At 43.1% G+C, this 23,515-nt stretch overlaps 3 protein-coding genes across 3 annotated transcripts; 2 read left to right on the top strand and 1 right to left on the bottom strand.

Moving 5' to 3' along the window:
• Positions 1-2,905: 2,905 nt before the first annotated feature.
• On the top strand, positions 2,906-3,858 carry shisa2a (shisa family member 2a; the record flags this gene model as incomplete). Its single annotated transcript, XM_080846239.1, has 2 exons — positions 2,906-3,200; positions 3,338-3,858. 2 exons carry the CDS (start codon positions 2,906-2,908, stop codon positions 3,856-3,858), a joined length of 816 nt encoding a protein of 271 aa, XP_080702365.1.
• A 3,472-nt stretch (positions 3,859-7,330) lies between these two features.
• zc4h2 (zinc finger, C4H2 domain containing) lies at positions 7,331-9,691 on the bottom strand (the record flags this gene model as incomplete). The annotated part of the gene is made up of 5 exons (XM_080832531.1): positions 9,639-9,691; positions 8,644-8,815; positions 8,223-8,395; positions 7,946-8,108; positions 7,331-7,444 (listed from the first exon to the last, which is right to left on the bottom strand). The coding sequence occupies exons 1-5, from the start codon at positions 9,686-9,688 to the stop codon at positions 7,331-7,333; spliced, it is 672 nt and encodes a 223-aa protein (XP_080688657.1). The 5' UTR covers positions 9,689-9,691.
• Positions 9,692-10,404: 713 nt separating this feature from the next.
• On the top strand, positions 10,405-21,953 carry zc3h12b (zinc finger CCCH-type containing 12B). Its single transcript, XM_080851167.1, has 6 exons — positions 10,405-10,761; positions 13,972-14,900; positions 15,276-15,415; positions 15,843-16,077; positions 16,362-16,468; positions 18,420-21,953. The coding sequence occupies exons 1-6, from the start codon at positions 10,561-10,563 to the stop codon at positions 19,883-19,885; spliced, it is 3,078 nt and encodes a 1,025-aa protein (XP_080707293.1). The 5' UTR covers positions 10,405-10,560; the 3' UTR covers positions 19,886-21,953.
• The last annotated feature ends 1,562 nt before the right edge of the window (positions 21,954-23,515 follow it).

Below are 23,515 nucleotides of genomic sequence, written 5' to 3'. Positions count from 1 at the left end.
GGCACTCCTCGCACTATTTCTCACTCCATTAGTAAAAGTAGACCTGAGTATTTTTTTACATGATTTGTATATGTTTACATAAAGAGGAACATAAAACATTAAGCAACTCAAAGACAAAATGATTTTAATTAACTGAATTAACAACTGATATTACAGTTGAGAGTAACACTGAGGGAGAGAGAGGCAGATAACACATAGCATCTGAATATCAGCCTTAATGTTGGCTTTGGAAGGAAAAAGTGTACGCATCAACACAGATTCAGTGTTATCACTGTCATATAAGAATCCAAGACCTTGATCCCAGTTTGCAGATCATCTCCAGCTATTTCACGTCCTCCGAATAGGAGAACACAACAACCTCAGGACACCTACAGTATCAGTCAAAAGTTTGGACACACCTTTAATTTGTTTGAGAATTGTTTTCTTTACTTTTTTTATTTTCTACATTGTAGATTAATACTGAAGACATTCAAACTACGAAAGAACACATATGGAATGATGTACTTAACAAAAAAAGTGTTATCATGTCGAAAATGATAAAAGGAAAGAGAAAACTTCTCAAAACTGGCTTTTGACTGTACTGCACATCAATTGACAAACACAGATAAGTGGAAGACCACATTAAAGCTCTTCAAGTGGTGCTTTTCCCAATAGTGTCGCTGTGCAAAAGATATAATCTCTCCCCTGTCCATTTTATCATCTGATATCTTTGACGTCATTCAAAGCATACATACAAAGCAGTGTGTATGTGTTCACCTGTACATTATTTTGTGTGTGTGTGTGTGTGTGTGTGTGTGCGTAGGTGGGAGTATGCAGCATTCACTACAGGCTACAATCTGTACCTGATTTCACAGCAGCCTATTTCTCACAGGTGATTCATGTTGCTCTGATACACCTTGACTAAGTAGTGAGATCTGTCTGGACCTCTTTTATCTCCCTCTCTTTAGCTCTTTCTCACGGCTTCTCTTTGTGTATATAGTTGTCTATGTCAGATAAAGAGTTTCATAAAAGATTCTCCTATACTTACCAAACATAAACAGTATGTTTATCAAACACAATTAGTCATTGCAGTTTACATTCTTTGGTCAAAAACTCCAGCAGAAGTCAAATACTTGATCAAATACCCCTCTGAAAATAGTCATTTTACCCCTAAGTAACAGCGTTGTGTTCCTATGTGCTAAGTCCCATTGCAACAATGTAGATTCGATCCAATTGCAAATAAATCTTCATATACAGCTGTGGAATTGTAAATCATTGCATGCATCTGTGTGCACATAACACAATACAGATCTATTAAACAGAAATCAGCACTGTAAACCTTGTCTCTCCATTTTCATTTGGATACAATATTCTGATTAGTCTTTGTGTAAATATACATAATACACATTCGTAATTGCACACAAATACAGTCCCGCTTGCTTGGCTTAGGGAAATGTGTTTGTGTGTTTGGGTTACAGCTCATCTCTCCCTCACCTGTCCTCCCCAACCTAAACTCTCCTCCTGGGAGGCCTGGGTTGTTTGGGGGGAGGGTATTTGTTCCAGGGTGGCCCATCAGCTTTCCCTAATTGCTGGGGAGGACACCCATCGACCAGCCTATTATCATCCTAATGGGCTTCTTACCTTCCAGCCTCATCAACTGATAACACATAGAATGTCTGCTGCACATAGATAAACTCAACACTCAACATTTTAAAATCATTATGCTGTCTCAAATATAGAGAGGGAGCGCACCGCTCAGACGGGGATTTAGTTTATCTTGAGTGAATTTGTAACTCAATTTTTCACTCTATCATTTACACACAAACATACACACACACTCAGAGTCACTCAGACACCTACATATAGAGAGAAAGAGATAAACCCGAGCAGCTGGATTGGTCTGATCATGTCATCATGTTATTAACAGAGATTAGCACTGACACAAAGACAGTAAATTGCTATTGTCTGAGGGGCTGCGCATTAGCATTTAACAAACAATACCAGCTCTACAGGGGGTGTGATGGTAATTTGGCAAGCCTGTCTTGCTGCTATTTAACTTGCAAATAATTGACTTTAACTAGCTGCTATGGGATTAGATTTGGGACAGACTGTGTTCAGGAGGTACATTCCTTGCAGCCTACTGTGTTATGTGGGCAGATTTAGAAGTCCTAAACCTGGAGGGTGAAGTTCCATTCCTAAAGGTAAAGTTCAGCTTAAGGTCACTCTATTGGGGACATTCTGTAAGAAGATCAGCTCTCATTGTGTACAGCAACAGGTTTTTAATGTCCCCTTTGTCACACCAGTACAGAATTATTTTATTCCCTCCAAATTCACCACCAAATATGATAAACGTATTGTCATCTGTATAGGCTGGGTCATGTGCTGAGGTATTTACAGACCAGTTTGTACAGCTTTTCTAGAAGAGCTTGCATATGGTATGTCTGTGTATACTTACAAATGAATGATGTACTTGCCTATATGATTGTGGAATAACAGTCACGCTGGAAGGCAACTCACATATTGCAACTGAATACCTAAATGAGTGTCTATATAGTTTGACACAACTCAAGAGCTTTGTGCGGACTAAATAACTGCAAATGAACGAATATTTTGGTGTGAACTAATGTAATAGTTTTATTTTCACATTCACATGAGCAAATAAGGATATATCTTATACTCGCCCAGCCACACCCACCAACCTTTTCACGCAAGATTTGGAGGGTCGTCAGCGAGGCGGGGGCGGGCGGGTGTGGAGGATAAATAGGTGTCCTGTGTCAGTAGCCTGGGACCATAAACCAAACACAATGCATTGGGATTGACCTCGGATAGCTCTGGAACTCTGTTTCTCAGTTTAACGAAACTTGAGTTCATTTCAGCGGAAGACTACATTTTACGGATTTATCTGAGTTTATTTAACTCGTACAACATGCCGAAATCAGTGTTTTGCGCTCTGCTGATCTTGCTTCTTGATATGTCTCTACCGTTGTGTGCGGAAGGCGCCGGGGAATATTGTCATGGCTGGTCGGACACGTCCAACACCTGGCACCGGGGCTTCCACTGTCCCGAGCAGTATGACGGCGAGGACGCGCGCTACTGCTGTGGGACATGTACGCTTCGATATTGCTGCACATCCGTAGAGGCCCGCCTTGATCAGAGCACCTGTGATCCAGACGACTTTATAAATAACAGCAATGGCAAAGTTAGGACAATGACTCCAAATGGTAAGGCATCTGGCAAACTTAAACTATTATTTATTTTACATGTAGGCTACATTTATAGTCGTTGAACTCTTTCTGTGCTCTATGTTTCAAAATACAAGTTGTCTTTTCCTAATGATCTCTCCTTTTTTCTCCTACAGTACCCACATATTTGCCATTTGTGATTGTGGTGAGCGCATTCCTGTCTTTCGTGCTGGTTGGGACTGTGGTATCTGTGTGCTGTTGCCATTGTCTAAAGCCTAAAAGTGCAGAGCAGCACAGGGGCCTGATGCCCACTCAGACCAGTCTCCTGGAACCAGGAGGGGCACCCCCAGATTCCCTGACCCCATCCAGAGACTCCAACTCCAGTGCCAGCTCTGCGGGCAGGTCCACTGCTACAACAAGGCCATCAGGGTCAGACGTCACCATGAACATGTACGGTCCCATGGGAAATATGTACCCTACACTGGGTCTGCATCAGCCTCAGCACTTTGCCTCTCCGTCCCACTTACCTGGACCGTTCTACCAGCCATACCTGAACTACAGTGTGCCTCCAGAACACACCATGATCTCCGCTTCAGCCTTCCTAGAAAATCACTCTGCATATAGGCACCCTCACGGACAGCCGTTTCCTCAGGCCCCCATGCACACAGAGGTCCTCTGCCCTGGACTAACCCTCTGAGAGCTATCCAGAACACTAATGGCAGCTGGCCAAAAAAGAAATCTTTCAAACTGTGACCAGTCAGAATGGTTTATGTGTATTTTTTATTATTACCCATGACAGTTGAATTCTCTCCTGTGAGGTTCATTAATGTATCTAAATGTTCTTATGCTCAGGTTACACACAGTTTAGTTTGAGTGGACAGAGGTATATGTTTTAGAGGGGCTAGCATGACATTTTGAGATTTACTTCTTAATAGAAGAGACATCATGTGGCCATTTCTGTGAAATGATCTCTCTTAATGATTTACGTGTACATTATAAATTATATGGAAAAAGCTTATTAAAGCTTGTTATTAAAGCTCTAATTTCTCTAAATTTAAAGCTCTAGTTTCGTGCCTGTTTTTATTTAAATGATGTGTGGACTTTTGAAACTCAAGAAACTAGTTAACTGCCGTGCCCGGTTTGCTGATTGCTGAGTTGTTTAGACAAGATAGTACATTTTGAGTGTGAATGAGTTGGTGAAGAGTTGTGGGGTGGGGGCAGGGAGCATAACAGCAGGGTAGGTGAAGCACAATAGACAAGCTCAACTATCTCCCAACAGCCCCATTGGGGTCTGAATGAGAACAGGTATGGTATGGAGCGAGAGGACAGAGATTATCTACTCGACACCAGGGGGATGGGTGGTCTGTGGCCAGGACAGGGGAAAAGCCTAAAAGCCCAGTGGGAGGTTAAAAGTATGCGCAAGCGCTAATTTAAGAGTCTCAAATGGAACCAACAGATTGTCAGAACAATCAAATCAGGTCCTGGCTGATTCTCAGAGGAATCAATTAATGAGGGAAATCATAGTTTACTTTATGGTTGATATAAACAGAAATAATGTTGTTGCTTTATTTGTTGTTATACAGGCAGTATGATCTGATGCATTGGACTGCATTCAACCTGGAGGAACGAGCTCCTCCTGCTGGCCAGAACCTATCAAAGCACAGTGGCAAATAAGGCCGATTTTTTGTTAGGTTTCATATTTGACTTGCGCATTCATATAACTGCTACAGATAACAAGCCATCCTTATTCATTTATTCAGGTCAAGTCCCAGTATTGAGACAAAGAAGATAACTTAAAAGCTATTATTTTAAAGATTTAATTGAGTACAATATGGGAGACAACTAAACTAGCAAGCTAACTTATTAAAAGTCATGCAAAAACCTTGCAAACACCACCAACAGCCCAGTTGACACTGAATGAAGTTTGCCAAGACACTAACTGATGTCTTTTGGCAGTATAGCTGGCAATGTCATGCTGTGAAAGCTTTTCCTCCATATTTTCAGGGCGTTCCAGCCCAAAACACAGAACTATAGGGCATATCCTGGATGGCTATTGGGAAAAACACAGGTGTTTATCTGTCCTTTACATGACCATATGCCATCAAAATTAGGTAGAGGATGGTACCAAAAGTGGTTGCCTATAAAAACATACCTCAAAAAGTGTGTTTTTATTTTATTTTTAAAGCTACCCGACTCAGAGGTCAAAATCAGAAGATATTATCAGTCATACAATGTGTGTTAATATTAGTTGTATTGAAATATAATTATATAATAATAATAATAATGTATATTAATGTGTGGTCACACAGAAGCATTTAAGAGAGTCAACCTTAAAGTCCATAAAGACTTAATATAATAAAATCAGATTAATCAGTCTTTAACAGAGACTCCTCTTGCTGTAAAGAAAGTTTGATAGTTTAATTGAGTGAAGCATGGAGTGTTGAAATCTTGAAGACCAGTTGAGGTTTTTTACGTATGGGAGTGAAGCATTTACATAGAATTAGGATAACGGAAAATACTCTTTGTGTTCTCAGGACTTATTTATGCTATCTGTCCCAATTGCGTGTACGAAAACTGGAAAAAGGGCTTTTGTGTATTCTGCACCTTCAGCATGAAATATATTCCAAAATGACTTGAAACTAAATTAATTAATGTTGCTAAATGCTTTTAAATCCAAAATGAAACAAGTAGAGACAGATTCCTTAAGATGTCAATGTTTTTAATTGACCTGGCTACAACAGTAACTCCTATAATTCTGTTTAATTTTGTCTCCTTTTGCGTTATGGTTATAATAATAACATTGTACAGCAGAGGCAAAAACATTGCTGATTCCATTTATCATCCCCCACTAAAGGACAATTTTTTTTTTAACCTGGTCATAAATAATAGTAAAAATATGGTTTGTGATTCTGGTGAATACGGGGAGTTCTTAGGGTAGGGGAGCCCAGGGCAGAATGAGTATCATTAGATTTGAGATTCAAAGAAAATCTTTGTGATGAGGGTTTCGAAATCTCACACTAATGAAGATTTGATATCACAAATCCCTGCATAACCGATATCCTTAGAATTTCAAACTGATAAAGCTCATGAGAACTTTTTATGACGGTGGTTAAGTTGCTTTTTGACAAAGAGAATGGTATCAGTTGACGTTATAGTACCCAAAATAACATAATTGTAAAAGAACTATAGTCATTTTCCACGGCAAAAAGGCAAATCTTTAATTTGCACACTTACATCAATTCCATGTAGAGGAATTAGTAACTCTTCAAGTGTCATACTTTTTTATGTGTTGAGGTATACATATTAATACTGGCCCCATCAACAAATTTTAGTTAGGTAAACTATGGTGAAACAATATTCAAAGGCTACAAAAGACAAAAAAAATAACGACAGCAACTGAAAAATTAACAGAAATAAAGGCATCAAATTCTGAACAATACATGACTGAAAAACTAATACATACCAAGACAATGTCTGGTAATGTAAGAACATGTCACTACAGGAATTACAAATGGTCTTGGCCTATGTTCTGTATTTCATTCGCTTGGCCAGCTTGTACACAAAATTATAATAACACTTACAAGTCTCAAAATGTAAAAGTTCAGTAAGATGGCTTTGTGGCACATGTGTGAGCTATGAGACAAAACATTACTGAGCATTATTATATATGCCGTTAAGGCTGAGTATGCCTCACATAATATCATGGCTTTTCGTTATATATCATTATTTAGGTGTCACATAACATGACTCTCAAAAAGCAAACTGCTATTCATGGTACTCTAAAAGAGATTTAAATGCTTCCATTTTAATCTCAGAAGGAAACCTAAACACTGCATGTTACAACGATATTAATCAATCTCTGACCACAAACCGAGAAAAGGTGTTCTTTGTGAATTACCTTCAAGTATCCTGATCATAGTTAATGCCTGCAGTATTCAACTACAGATTTACAAAGGTTAGCTTTTTCCAAAATGAGTATTTCTGAGTCCATCTCCTAAAATCTCCCTTCATAAAATGAATCTTACTTCATGCCTTTGGTCTCTAAAAAACAAAACACATGAATTCTACTTTTATATTAACATGACTTTTTTTCTTCAGTGTTAAAGTCTGTCTGATGTGTTGTTGACTAGAGCTTACATGGAGAGTGCAGACAGGAGAGACTGTGAACATCACTCATCAGGTTTCCTCTTAGGTTTTTTGGGGTTTCTTGAGCGACTCTTGGCTTTACAGAGAGGGCAGATTGGAGCATTGCGGTGAATTTGTTGATGACAGGAGAGACACGCCTGTGAAAGGAAACAATGGAAAGGCTAAGACATAGGCACTGTAACAACTAAAAGAAATAGATAGAAGTTCTAAATCCTGTTCAGATAAAAAATTAATCTTTTCTGCATTTACGTATTTATTGTTTTCCCATTGTTCTCTGTACATATGTGAAACTGCAACATTAGCATTAGTGTCAACATGCTGGAGGAAAATGACAAGGTAACCCTGATGGTAACATTGTAGGGAAACATTTAATAACACAAATAAATCAGACACATTGGCCATCATTTTACTGATTCTGTTGCCAGCTTATCACATAACACCCAAATCTAATCCTATCACCAGCTCTGCAGTAGGAAGGAGTTCCATCCATTATGACATTGAATATCCCTGGGTCACTTCCTTGTATTGTGCCAACAGAAACACCTTCCTGTTTATCCAATAAATCCACTGTGAGTGGAGGTCACAATGCAGGACAGAATAACGGTTGTATACTTCACAATCATGTTAACATGCTGTACCTTCATGGGTGGCGGCTGCTGTCTGAATGTGGCCGGCTGTCTGGAATCTTGTTTCCTAGCGACCTGAAGCTGTTGTGCTGCTGCGGCAGCAGCTGCCAAGGATTCTGGGATAGGGGGATCCTGGGGCTCAGTCTGCCACTCTGCTTTTTGTTTCTCAAAGTAGCTAAAACAACACAAAGTCCTCAGCAATTAGCACCAAAATCACATTAGTGTTGAACACTCCCTTAGTTTTGGGAAAGTTCTGTTATGTGCTTGGTTAAGAGAAAATGTAACTCACTCTAAGGACAACCTGTCCTCTTCATCAGTGAGGTCAGGAAGTCTGTGTAAACCAAGAGTCTTTCTCAGTGCATCAACATGGTCTTTTAAAGGCTTATACTCATTGTGGAGTCGGCGAGTTGATTCTAGCAACTTGTTCAGGTCATTTTCAGACTGCTTTATGGTGTTCTCCATCTATAGGAAATACATTTCAGATGTATTATTTCTGACAGTCTGAACAATACAGCGGACAATTGAATTTCAAATGTGAAACTGTGGAGCTTTGATGGTTAACAACACATTATACATCCATTGTAAACTGAAATGCCAAAATGATGGTCATACTAAAGTTACTGCTTATCTCAGAACTATTCATGTCCATGCATATAACATTAACAGACAAGACCGTTTTACACACACATACCATTCCTAAATAATCTTACCACGTTAATGTCTGAATGAATGAGCCGGAGTTCCTCAACATGGGCCATTTTCTCCTGCAGCAAAAGGTCCATCTCTTGTTTGTACTCCTTGAGATGCTTTTCTTCAGATTCCAAAGCCTCAAATTCACTCTTCAACCGAGACTTGAGTTTCTCCATTTGTAAAGTTGTATTTCTGCAGAGAATTTTAAACGGTAAAAAAAACCGGAACTTGTCCTTAAAAGGTTCCACAGGTGAGTTAGTAGTCTAACTATGCACATGACGTACATTGTAGTGTCATTCAATGTAGCCTATGCTCTATTTGTGGTGATGTACATCTTCACAAAATAACGTCATCGTCGTATAGCAAAAATATGTGATGACAACGAACACTTAATTATATGTGTAGTATTCATTAAGCCATTCTAGCAGCGTCAGTGTTTCAAGCAAATAGTGAACGTCTCGTTTCAAGCAAATAACGAATTTACACTGCAATAAAGTAGCTACCACATCACAATGGGTTAGCTGATTTCGGATTTCGACGAAACCGCTCAAGTGTGCTAATTTGCCACCAAACACACATCCTAAAATGGTCATTCAGACGAGAACAAAAGCACAGGGGAGGAAAGGTTATCGAAGTCATTTTAGTGAAAATTTCAAGCAAAGCACATAAAGGACAGTTATTTTCAGCTAAACATTAACTGCTAATAATAGTAGTATGCTAATGGTTAGCTGGAAGGTGATGTAGGCTTGCAAATTAAAATTAAAATACATGTATTTCTATCGCAGACACAAATGAATACATCTGAATAGATCACACATTTTTTCAATCAAATATGACAATTCAAGGCTACGCCACTTAAGTTACTTGGATGCAAACCCTACTGATGGAGCTACTAGCGTTATGTCGGCTAACAGCTAAGCAAGCTGTACTTTGGTTTCTAGTTAGGTAGCAAGATAGCCACGTCCTACCCAGAACTTTTGAAAACGCGGGGGTTTTACCAGAGACATGGCTTTACCTTATTTCTTTCATATTTTCGAGTTTACACAGAATCTCTTGCTCATCCATGACTGTAGTTGCAGGCTGGATTGTTGAGTTGGTGGAGTAGAAATAGTACGGGTTTCCAAGTCCAGTGAGACAATGGCTACCATCCAGCTGTGGTAGGTAGGCAGGCAAGTGGATAACGCCAATGTCACAACACTTCGTAGGTCCAATAGGCGTTGACTACACCAGCTTCTCTGCACTTCACTTGTAAAAAGGTGACTTATATTTTTGGAAAGGTTGCATGTGAGCCACACATTTATTTTCTCGTCACATTGCTTTTATGCGTGCGCGTGCATGTGTGTGTGTGTGTGTGTGAACGAACGAGATAGAGGGAGAGTCGTGCTGTCATCGTTGGATGTGGATGCGGTGCGGAATTGTGTTGGAACACCAGTTCAATTATAGTTAACTAGCTATATTGGTTGGTTAAACTAGTTTTGGGCAATGCCTGTATTTGTGTAGGCAAATTACGCATGTTCATAATGTTTGGTTGAATTTTATATTTTGCTTGTATAAATCTTCATTATTTAGTTTGTTTACATAATTAATCCAGTGCATATGCATTACCCAACGTCAGCGGCATCTCTGAGAATGTGATTGTACGAGATTGGCTACTTTGAAGGCTCTGTACAACTCGCTTTGCCACTAGAACACACAGCGACAGGGGGCGTCCGACTTGTTGCTAAGATACAGTCTGTGGGGAGGCAGCCAGAGTGATGAAGGGAGGAGATTATGGATGATATTTCACCAGCGCTATTTGTTTGCCGTTATGTTGGGGATTATACAAACTTGATTTCACTTATTTCCTTTAAATCCAGTTTGTGAAAACGCATGCTGCACTCAGTTCGTTGCATTGCAGGTGTGCGCTGTGATCTTCGGTTGCTAATTTACTATAATAAATGGTTTTGGAGCTGGCAGCGCCCGCAAGTGCAGGCCCTTTGCTTCAGCGCTCCATCCCGCATATCGAGCGTGTTTTCCGGGTTAGGGTCAGCTACTGCTCCGCTGAGTCAAACTGCGACAGCGCTAATGGAAGCAACCCAAGCAACAGTACCACTGTAGTCATCCAGGACGGCAACGAAGATGACTGCGCTAAGGCTAAAGTAAGAGCATGTTGTAAACAGTTATTTACCTTTATGAACATTTAGACCCTTGCCTGTTTGAGCGGCTATTCTGGCTAGCTAGCCAACCGTAGGTAACGTTCTTATAGTTAGCTGGCTAATACTAGCCTGACAGGGTTGCTTACCTTTGTAGAGCAAGTTACTTGCTAGCTAAACTGGACAAATCAGAACTGTAAGTAATGTTATCAAACGCTATGAGTTGTGCTTGTATTCTCGCCAAGGTATAATAATTCTGACTGGACTGAACGTTGTATCAACAGTTTTGTTTTAAGTTGGTGTGTTTATATAGTTATACTGCGCACGAGGAATGTACAAATCCGTTATGCATTTGAGCTAGCTCAAAGTAACATTAGCTAACGATAGCTAACGTTATAACATATGGCACGATGCTCACGACTTGTGTTTTCAACCGTATCGTAATTTGCTCTGATATGACTAGTAAGCTTCATTGTTTACTAGTAACTCTGTGTTGTCAACACAGTGGTCAGCTTTGGGAAATTGTCTTCTGCTGGGCCACAATTAATAACGCGGCATTTCATCTGACATTTGCCAGGTGCATTCCCATGGACATCGTGATGTCTGATTCATGCCATTGGATTTTGCCTTGAGTTTGTTTTTAAACACCGGGTAGTTCCAGTGCTTTTAATGAAGATAATGTTGCATTTTATATTTAGAGGTGCAGCTGAGTAATAATGACGTCTTATTCACTCTGACCATAGACATACGTTTCGTAGCAAAGACAAGCTGTGGTCATTTCACTTACTTCACTCCAATACTGCAGTGTCAACCAGCAATGTATCATCGACTGAACTAGAGTTACTGAATGACAATAGCAAAAATAACATTACAAATAACATTTAATCCATGATATTTTCTTCCAACGCTTGTTGACATTTCATGTCATCAACAAATTGCTTCTTTGCTGTCATGATCTTAAGGGATGGGTGTAAGGAAGTGTTTTGTTTCTACCATGTCCTCTCTTATGCACATCTGATTTCTAATTTACTGGCTTCATGTCTGGTATATTGTGTAAGGGTAGCTTTCATATTGCCTCACAATTTTCCATTCTTGCAAGTTTGTCGTAGAAAAAGGAGCTGCACACACACGCAACCTGGGCCTGGATTGAGCTAGGCTTGCACCTTCAGTGAGGCTCTGGTTCCACTTGTTGCTATGAAACAAACCTGTGTGTGTGTGTGTGTGTGTGTGTGTGTGTGTGTGTGTGTGTGTGTGTGTGTGTGTGTGTGTGTGTCTGTGTGTGTCTGTGTGTGAGAGAGAGGTGCTTGAAAGCTGTATGGCCTTGCCTGTGATGGTGATGTGGGGAGGGGGAAGGTGGAATGGAGACGACATTAGAGGAGTGAAGAGAATAAGTATAGAAGTAGTTCTAGAAAATACAGTTATCCCTTAAGGAAGAGTTTGGAAAAATAACTATTTATCATTTTTGAAATGATATGGCAGTTGCATGGTGACTGTTGCTGAGCTGTGTCCACCACCTTGGTGGAGTAGACTATCTTTGTTTATTATCTGTCTATTAACCTCCAACCTTAAACATGGACTCGAAAACACTGACATGGATGAAAGGACTTCAAATTGTTGTTGTTTAAAAGACTCTAAATTGACCATCTGGAATTTCACATGGGCCTGAATTATTTATATTACGTTTTGAATTTTGTCTTTGAATTCAGAGGAAGCTGAGTCTCCTAGCCTCCCCTTAGAACACTCCCTCATCTTTCTTAGATACATACACATACTCCTCCTTTTCATGGTATTAAGCTGGCCACCACTACCAAATCATAATGCATAAAAATTGTAGTAGGTAGCCTACATCCTTGCTAGGTGAACCTTTTTGTCAGGGTTCCCTAGTTGTGCCAGTGGGGCACGTAGTGCTTCCATAGTGTAAGTAAGCTGTTCTAGCTCAGCAGCACAACAAGCAACTCAGAGCACAGAGGCTGTGTCACGATTTCAGGGAACTCCTTTATTCAGAATGCTGCATTTTTTTTCTCCCTCAGTAGAGAGGGAGTGAGAGAAGGAGAGATGGAGAGAGAGGATGGGAGGGAGGGACGGAGGGAGGGAGTGAGAGAAAGAGAGAGTTGAGGGGGAGTTCTGTGTGTGTCGTAAGCTGGTGATTTCCCCTGATGTGTTTTTTTTTCTCCATTTATAAGCTGTTTTTTTCTCTCTTTGAAGCTTACTAATGCCATCCACATTGCACAGACTAAAAGATTTATGCAAGGTCTGCCTCTGTTTGTTATAAGCTGTTTGTTTAATGCATATGTTTGTTTTTAAAAAGCTCCACAGGAAAAATGTGTGTGTGTGTGTGTGTGTGTGTGTGTGTGTGTGTGTGTGTGTGTGTGTGTGTGTGTGTGTGTGTGTGTGTGTGTGTGTGTTGATGTTCCAGGGCTGCCTAGAGAACGACGGACTGTGTGTTGTGTTAGTCGTGACTGCTAAAAAGCAGTTAGCTGATGACAGTGCAGCGTTGCTAGGCAACCGGTGTCATGAGCAGAGCTCTCAGTGCTGGATGGCGGTATCTGTTTCTGTGTGCGACGGGGAAACACGCATGTGCTGCCCCAATGCACGCACAAGCACTGCTATTATCTCCTTACACCAGTTAGAAAAGCCTGTTTGTTTTGGGTTTTTTGCATGGCTCAATTGGACCCTCAAGAAATCTCCCAATTTACTCACACTGTGATAGATTACACTATTTTTGAAGGCAAAAATGTCAGAGTTGTCAAATAAATGCAAGGGCATAGATCAAATAAGTCTGAGTGCAATTTTATGAGGGTTTATAGAACCTGCTATTCAGACTGTTTCTGATGGCCCAATTTCTCTGGTAATGTTCTGTTGTAGAACAAGTGTGTAAACTCCCATTACACTCACTTGGCACCTAGGTACTTTAGGGCAATACTGCAGATTGTTTGAACCTCTTAGTCAATAGAGATTTGGTGAGCAGACATTGATGAAAGGAAGTATTCTGTGAAAGATAGCAGGTTGTCCTGTAAAGTACACCCAATTACATTCCAAGGGAAACGGTCATGGCTTGATTGTGATTGACAGGTGCTGGATGATGATGGTGTCATTATATTACTGTGTTGCGCTCTATAACAAGTGCCTATGATCATTCATTCTGTCCACCTTCTCACTCGCTCTCTCTCTCTCTCCTTTTTTCTCTCTTTCTTTCACTCCCCCACTTCTCCTCAGGAGTACATAGTGTCCCTGATTGCTCCTGCACACTGCCGTCGAGTGCGCTTGACTCTTTCTCTGCACCGGAGGCTGCAGACTCTGCACTCGGCCATCGAGTATGAGACGGGTGCCGTGCTGACGCTCAGGGAACATGCTGTGGTGTTGCAGGGAGGAGAGGCTCAGGTGACCGCCGCGTGCGCCATGCTGCAGCGGCCCAAGATGGAGCCACGAGCACCACGCCGGGAGCCGCCGCCGCCACCACCACCGACTGCCCCCACCACTGCCGCAGATTCTGAGGAGGAGGAGGAGGAGGACGAGGAAGGGGAGGGTGAGGAGGAGGAGGAGGAAGAAGAGGAGGAGGAAGAAGAAGAGGAGGGGGGGAGCAGCTCGGAGAGCGAGGCAGAGCAGCAGGGCCAGGCCGGTGAGGGAGGGGGATCAGGAGCAGCAGCAGCAGGAGGGTGGGGGGGAGGAGGTGGTGGTGGTGGGGGCCGGAGGAGAGAGCCGCTGATGGCCAAGCCCCACCGGCAACTGTGCCGATCGCCCTGCCTGGACCGGCCCAGCTTCAGCCAGAGCAGCAGCACCCTGCAGGAGCTGAGGGCCGATGAGAGCCGGGGCCCCGGAGTCCCTGCACGGCAGGCCAGCGAACGCAACTGGCAGTCCAAGATGGACTTTGCACTCAAACTGGGATACTCGGGCGAGCAGGTGGAGTCAGTGCTCGGCAAACTGGGATCCGGGGCGCTCATCAACGACGTGCTTGCTGAACTGGTCCGACTAGGCAACAAGGGTGAGCTGGAGGCCCAGAGTGTGTTGGGTCCAGCCACACTCGCCCCTCGCGGCCCCGGGGTGAAGGAGGCGGTCAGCCCTGAGGTCTCACTGGAGGAGGAGTCTGTGGAGAGTGGCGACAACCTGAGACCAATCGTCATCGACGGCTCCAACGTAGCCATGAGGTACATGATTCTTAATGTGTAGTATAGATGTAATAGCGAGTAAGAGTGAAGAAATAGAAGAGAATAGTACGATTATCGGGAACATTTATGATTTGTGGCGCATAACATAGTTTGAGAAGGTTAGCATTCTACTCTGCTTTAAGCCAGTGGATTAGATACCCTGATTTGAGTGCTGTAATAGTGTTATTATAGCAGATCTGTGTAAAAAGTGTCCACATCACTATCCACATACTGTTTTAAAAGCAATTTCCCCCCCAGTTTCCATCAGTCCAACTTTGTTTCAGGGCTATTAAATATAGTTCTTATTCTGGCAATCTTTGTGAGCAAGCTTGCAGGCTTTGCAAGTATGTAATTTTGTCTTGAAATGTTTTGTAGCCATGGAAACAAAGAGGTTTTTTCCTGCATGGGGATTCAGCTGGCAGTGGATTGGTTCCTGGAGAAAGGCCACAAAGACATCACAGTATTTGTGCCTGCTTGGAGGAAAGAGCAGTCCAGACCCGATGCACCCATCACAGGTACTGCGAGTCACGTACTTGTGTGAGAGTGTGTCAGTCCACGTGTTTTCGAAAAACATCACAGAGAGTGAGTGGAAACACTGGATGAAAATAAAGTGTTTTACATGACAGGCAACCATCAGAGCACAGAAATCTTGCTGTGTATCGAAAGCCATCTGTGTGGCATTTTTACCACACTCTTTAATATGAGTCTACTGGAAAATCTTAACAGTGTTTTTGACTGGAGTGTCTATGTTTGAGGGGTTTAGCAAAATAAAAGCTTTGCACTGATTTTACAAAGTACATATTTTGACCATACAGTATGCACACTCCTTATAAGTCCTTTATACTCTAGTGCCTTAGACCGCTAACTTTTAAATTACCTCCATTTCAAAGCAGTTTTGAGATATTCCTTCACATTTCAATGTGACTGTGTTGCCTTGAGCAGATCAGGAGATTTTACGGAAGCTGGAGAAGGAGAAGATCCTGGTGTTCACCCCCTCCCGTCGTGTTCAGGGACGCCGTGTGGTGTGCTATGACGACCGATTCATCGTCAAGCTCGCCTGCGACTCTGACGGCATCATTGTCTCCAACGACAACTACCGCGACCTTCAGAATGAGAAGCCCGAATGGAAGAAGTTCATCGAGGAGCGCCTCCTCATGTACTCCTTTGTCAATGACAAGTAAGGCTGCCAAGTTTCCATGGTTACTGGGCCCTTTCACTGCCTCTCTACCTCGGATTCCTACTTTTGCCCCTCTGTTTAATCTTAGGTGGCTCTGACCGGAAGATCTTTAATCACATGTCGCTAGTCATTACCTTATAAGTCCCATTAAATCACAACATTACCTCTGGACTTAGATCCACAAGAAGAATATACCAATATCTAACAATGCTAATTCGTATTTTTGTCTGTGACGATGTAATGATATCATCAGATGAAAATGACATGGTTTTGTTTTTATATAGGTTTATGCCTCCAGATGATCCTCTAGGAAGACACGGTCCCAGTTTAGAGAACTTCCTGCGCAAGCGTCCAGTGGTGCCTGAGCACAAGAAGCAGCCTTGTCCTTATGGTGAGTAGTCGCCCAGTAGCTCCTGGGCTGTGTCTGTCCATTCCCTTTGCTTTGTGCGGATCAAATCACCAGTTTGCCGGACACTAGGGCCGTTTTGGTCAGGCTCAGATATTTTAACACACTCATGATCCGAGCTGGTTTAACCACAGAGGGATCATTTATTCACCCGGAGAACACCTGCAGTTGGGATGTTAAATCAGGTTTACAATACTAAATTGAATGGCCCAGTTTATATATTATTTATGAGACCAATGCTCATGACCCGGCTGGAATTCAGCCTGACTGATATTCTAAAATTGCCCTCAGGGCGCATTCTTTTTTTTAAAACAATAATTACATAGTCGTTGTATTTTCATCAAACATTGAACATTATTATTACATTATCAGTTCATAATTATAATACATTATGAGGTGATTGGCACATTCCCTGGTATGTCATTAACAAAAGCATCATTATGTTGTTGGTGTGTGATTGCAGTTTGTTATTTTATTCCTGGCTTTGTAGCATGTAGAAGCATCAGTGGCAGCTTTCCCTTCATAAGTCACCTTGGTTTTGTCCACGAGCTCCATCTGACAATGACAATGCAGTATTATGCCTAATTACAAGCATAGGCACAAAATTCACAGAAGGAGCACAATGCCCTACTCTACAGGCAATCAGCATCACTTAAAAAAAAAAAGCCTTGTATGATTTTGACTTAAATCTTTAAGTGACCAGGATGGCATGCCCTGTGCGGATGATGGTCATGTTCTTTTGACCACTGATATAAATCTTATCATTGACCTCAATGTAGTGCACAGGGTGTCAGCGTCCAGCGCTAATGTCATCAATAGTACTGGTCATTCAGGCACCAAATATTTGTAGTACAGCTTGCTTCAAATGTCTACATCCAGTATTTATATGTATTAAAAATATCGTCTACCTGAAAGCACAACAAAGTTACATTCGTTTTAATATTGCTTCCCTCTCTATCTTTCAGCCTGGACTAAAGGTATGAGTAAACCAAACATCTCTATTGAATCATAGCTTAATATGATAATTTCTTAAATGGTTACACATATTTGTGCAGATGTCAATGGTGTGTACATGACTCTTGTAATAAATAGCATACAGAGATAGCAAAAGAAAAAGTGGATATCCTAAATCATCATCAGTATTTGCACATTTCAGTTGGATGTAGCGCAATCTTAAAATGATATCTCCTTCACTCCAGAACTGGTTCAGACACGGTAGTGCCAAGGTCTCATTTGATTTGATTTGTTTATTTGATGAAGAGGGACAGTGTGCATTAATAAACATTAAAATGTAAATACACCCAATTGTAGCCAAAAGGCTAGTTTCCATGGGCAGTCCCCCTGCCAGAGTGAAACTGGCTAAAGATAGGGAAGAATTACAGTTCAAGTTCATGAGTTCAAGTGTTGGCAAAATAATTACAATGGTCAAACAACAAAGGTAGATTATATATTTAGGTGTCTAGGGTTACCTGGTGAATGTTTGAGGGTAAAATGAGAACATCTTGAGAACAATTTGAAGATTTTCATTCAATGATGATAATATAAAGGGGGGTAGATCAATTGCATAGGCTAGTTTTCTGAACTATCGATCATTGACTATCACAAAATGACTAAGAATTATTGTGTTAATTATCCATATTGAATCACTAGGTTTGAATAGTTGGTCAGGACAAGAGCTTACAGACATACTTTTAGTTGAGTTGCCTTTAGTTACAAATTGTAAACTTTCCCCTATTATATAACTTGAGCACAACAGGTTCACAGTACAGTTGTCACTTCATTGTCATTTCTCATTGTGAGTACAGATAATTCATTTTGCAGATTAAAACATGATCGGCCATAGACTGAATTATAATTATTGGTGGCCGATCAATCAGACTTTATATACTATAGTTCTCAGTCGACCCTGTTCCTTCTGTTTCTAATGTTTGTGCAGGAAAGAAATGCACATATGGTCACAAGTGCAAGTACTACCACCCTGAACGGGCCAATCAGTCGCAGCGGTCCGTGGCTGATGAGCTCCGTGCCTTTGCCAAGCTCTCGGCGGTGAAGACTATGAGTGAGGGTGCTTTGGTCAAGTGTGGCACCACCGGGGGCTCCGCCTCTAAGGGCGACTTCAGCTCCGAGGCCAAACGCGTGGCACCCAAGCGCCAGTCCGACCCCAGCATCCGCTCGCCCGCGTGTGAACCAGAGGAACGTCTTTGCCAGGCCAGGAAAGCCGAGGCCAGTTCTGTGCCGTCGCTGGTGACTGCGCTCAGTGTGCCCACTATGCCCCCGCCAAAAAGCCACGCTGCCGGCGCCCTGAACACCCGTTCTGCCAGTAGCCCCGTGCCAGGCTCCATGCACTTCACCCACAGCCTGCTGGAGCACGCGGGCAGCGTCCAGTACCCCCCCATCCTGGTCACCAACAGCCACGGCGCCTCGGTGGCCTACGGAGAGCCCTTCCCCAAGTACGACTCGGTAAGCGACCACGGCTACTACTCCATGCTCAGCGACTTCTCCACCATCAGCCTGGGCAGCATGCAGGGCCTGGACAGCTTCTGCAGCCTGGAGCAGCCGGAGCCCGGACCAGGTGCCTACCCCAGCCGCCCCCCAAGCCTGTGCCCCGAGCCCTGCCGCAGCCACTCCTCCGACTCCTTCACCTCCTACGGGGACCCGTACCTCAGCTCCATGGAGGGCTCCATGGACGACGGCAGCATGAAGGGGCAAGCCCAGACCCAGTCCCCCGCACAGACTCGCCTGCAGGCCTTTGCGCACGGGTTCCACCACGACGGGCTAACACGCGTGCAAAGCTATGGCTCCGACGAGCCCAAGCCGTGTCCCCGCAAGCAGCCCCCTGCCCACCTGGTGCCCCACGTCCAGCACACGGTGGTGGGCGCCCGCTCCAGCTGCCCGGGAGACTACCCGCAGCTCCCGCAGAACGTGCTGCCGCCGTCAGGGCTGACGCGGCAGGGTCGCTCGCTGGGCATGACGCGCATGGACAGCATCTCCGACTCGCGGCTGTACGAGAGCCACCCGCAGCGCCAGCGCCGGCCTCCGCTCTGCCGCGAGCAGCACGCCAGCTGGGACCCGCTGCCCTGCGGCAACGAGCAGCCCTACGGCTATGGCAGCTACGGCCTGGCCGGCGGCCTCATGCCCTGCTGCGAACGCGTTATGGTGCGTAGCATGCCCGAGAAGATGGAGCAAATCTGGAGGTCTCCTTGGGACACCCCTCCGCCGCAGTCCCATGTCGGCCACGGCCAACAGGACCGCCACCCCATCCCCGAGCACCAGTACCAAACCTATCGCAACCTCTGCAACATCTTCCCAGCCTACGTGGTCCACTCGGTCATGGAGAAGAACCCGCACCTCACTGACCCCCAGCAGCTGGCGGCGCTCATAGTCCAGAAACTGCGCCACTGAGAGCTGGCGTCCTCGCCCCGACTGCCCACACCTGTGGGGCGTCAGGGAGATGGGATTGACCGAAGAGATTTGCTGGCAAATAGAAAAAAAAGGAATCTGGTTTTGTATGAAATGTCTACAGTCGGTATATATTTCAATGCGCTTGAATCTGGACTGGAAACTCTGTTTGCTCCGGGATTATGGTGCCGGTGGCACAACAGATCAGTAATCCTGTGGAATATTGTAATTGTCGTATTTTGTATTTATTCCAATGAGTATTTTTGAGTATTACCGTGCATGCCCAGCATTTTTGCATTAGTGCCACAATCATCTATATAAATTAAGACTAGCTACAAAAGCTCACTTTTCTGAGCTTACAGGTCAATTTATTGTCTTGTTAGACACAGATGTAATCTTGATCTATTTTTGATGTCTGAAATGAAACTGACGGGGTTGTTTTTGCACGTTTTGCAAACCGTGTTGATTTCTACACCAGTTCTGCAAACAGTGTAGATTTCTGCCTTACAGCTCAAGACAAGGCCACGTCTGAACCTTTCTTGGTTTAGCTGATGGGCAGCGGATGAGGTGTGATGTTTGGGAAGTGCCCCGTCAATCCGTCAGTATCTTCTAGCTGAGTTTGGTCAGTAAGGCACCTTTGACTTTATTGGAGGACACTGAAGTTTATGTCCTAGTGCATTCTTTTATATCAAGCTAGTCCGAACAGGTTAATAGGAATCGTGCGTTTGTCTCGGCTTATTGAGATTACGTGGCAAGAGCGCAAGCAGCTATTGAATGAAAATGGCATGCAATTTTTTTCGGAACTGTTGTTCATGTAAGGAATGATTAGTAGATCACCAGTATGATATCCACCAAGTGTAGAGCACCATTATTATTTTTTTAAGCAATGAGCTGCAAGGACTTACTGGACCTCGCAAAACACGAGCATCAGCATACATATTAAGGACAAGTGTTTGCAGTTAGCCACGCTGTGGTCCGCATCAATACAAAATTCAACAGCAGAACCCAGAGTAAAACAGCTAGCTCATCTCTAAGGGAACGCTTAATCAAGCCTGGGCACAAATCTACGTGCCAGTTAGATAGACGTTAAATGGTGCAAGTGACGCTGTTGCTCTGGTGGACTGGATGAGTTTATTCCTCGAGATTGGTAGTTGAGGTGAGGGTGTGCGTTGTGGTAGTGCGCTCATGTGGCCTGTGGATGTGTGGACCTCTCAGCCTCACGGTTTGGAGAAAAGAGGAGGAGTATTGGCATGAACACTGTTGTTTCTTTTCAAACACTAAAGGTAGAGGTCGATCGAACCAGGAAGAAGTCTATGAAGTGTTTGTTTGATGTTGAATCATGGCGCATGTACTAAATATAAATGAATATAATGGTGAAATAATGATAACTCGCATAACGTGTACTGATTATTCTGGAAGGTATCTAGACCTTAATGCATCAATGGGTCCCCATGACACAGGAGGAGACTGAGCGTGGAAGTAGGGTGTTTGTGTCCCATTTCTGCTCCTCTGTATCTGTCTCCAGGGTAGAGAAGAAGCTGGACGTGCTCTAGTGCAGAGTATTTATTGAACACAAATGAGGAAGCAATGACTGAATTATGTGTATATGGAAATCACTCTGCATCTTTGCAAGTACGTTATGACTGAGAACCTTTCGTGCAAATAATTTGAAGTCAGGACAGGAATGTGGACGTACCTCAGAGCATGAGATGGGAACTCTATTGCCTTATCAGGGAATGACCTCTCCCATGACCTTTGTGTGTTTTAGAGAGGTTTCCTCGTGTGTAATGTACATGTGTACAATGTACTTGATATGTAGATAAGTATTTAAAGGTTTATTTTTTTCCCAAGATCATCAGCCAGATTTTACCTTTTATTTTTGGTAGAATTTGGGTGCGTTGAGACAGGAAAGCCAAATGAGCCAATGCATAATTTGGTCTCAACAAAGGCTTGCTGACTTACAGACACATTAGAATGCTCCATTATTCACATGTTGACATGCAAAGACATGCACGTACTTCAACTCAAGCACATTAAGCCATTTTTGAAAGACAATTGTAAGCTGCCGAAGCGATGCCAAAAAAAAGAAACCACGTTATCAAGAGTGTTGGTGTGAAGTTTGTTTGTTTGTTTGTTTGTTTTACACCAACCATGGGGGTTAAGTTGTTGGACATCACAGCATTGGTGTAGAAACGCAACTCCTGTGTGCAGTGTAGCCAACTGCTATTCTGATACCATTACCATCCTGTAGGTCCAGCAATGTGGCCATGCGAGTGGCCATGAGTGGAGGGCAGTGGTGGGAGAGGTTGTGTGCTGTTAGGACACAGACTATCCACTGCGGTTTGTCCTGTATGCAGAGGAGCCCTCAGAGTCTGGCGCTGGAGTGGTTAGATATGTCAGTGCGAGGAGTTGTCTGTTTTTGAAGTCAAAGGGGGAGGAATGAGAGCGTCTCGTCGGCAAAAGAGCTCGCGTAAAAAAAGCAACTCTTTCCTTATTGATGCTGAGGGACGAGATCTCGTCTTCCTGCCCCCCCCATTATGACACCTGCCTGGACTCTTCTTGAATGTTCTCCATCCAGAGGAACTTCTGGACGTCGCTGACTTTGGTGTCTGTCTTTCTTTCTCTTTCTTTCTTTCTTTCTTTATTTCATGAGCGTTAGTGGTGGCCACGTTGCGTCCTCCACTGTCACCTCATGAGAAGGTGTGACACTGTCTACCTGTTTCTCCCTGTGAGACACACACACACACACACACACACACACACACACACAAACACTCGGGACGAGAAACTGTCGTTGGGTTGTTTCAGACATTTGGCTTACCGTCGGCTTGCTGCGCCCCATACCCTTCCATGCCCAAATATACCCACAACTTTTCCACTTTCACTGTGCACAGAAAGTCCTTCCCAGAGCACGTGTAAAGGAAAGACTTCACCAAGACTTTTAGTCCTCGGCGTTAGGGCGTGGATTTGGTCACACTGCTTTACCTGTCACCTGTGGCACGACTGGACCGAGGTTTCAGAGATCCTTTGATCGCAAATGAAAATATATGTGATTACGTGCATCATAATTTGTGATTGTGGGATTGGGTACACCTGCCTGTGCATTGATTGGTGTTTTTTTTATTTACTCAAATTAGATTTTCTGTTGTTTTTATTAAGTGGTCATTTTGTTACGTGTTCACTATTTGGCACCTGTTATATGAATGGACATAGGTCATGGTTTATACCCCCAACCAACTCCATTTCCTTTTCCCAACACTGCAGCAAGCTACCAAGCCTTAAATGTCTTGAAATGACCTTTGTTTGTTGATACAAATTGTATCTATTTCTTGATTGTAAAAATATTTATGAAATGTACAGTATCACCAATATATATAGTTATATATATATAGATATATATAAAATCCTAGTTTTATTTAAAAGATAAGAGAAAAGAAAACATAATGCCATAATATTAGTGACACTGTGTGTTACTAAGAGTAGCCCATGGGACCTGCCCTCCCATACGTGGCACAGACACCTACAAAGGACTCACTATCCCTCTTCTTTTCTGTAATGGAACTCACTCCAGCTCTCTCTCCTGCACTCGCTCTTGCTCTGTCTTGATATGGATCTGCTCACAGGTTTGCTGTG

The sequence above is a fragment of the Sprattus sprattus genome (genome assembly GCF_963457725.1).
Source record: "Sprattus sprattus genome assembly, chromosome: 1".
Classification (NCBI taxonomy): Eukaryota; Metazoa; Chordata; class Actinopteri; order Clupeiformes; family Clupeidae; genus Sprattus; species Sprattus sprattus.
This window is presented reverse-complemented; position numbering and strand designations above follow the sequence as displayed.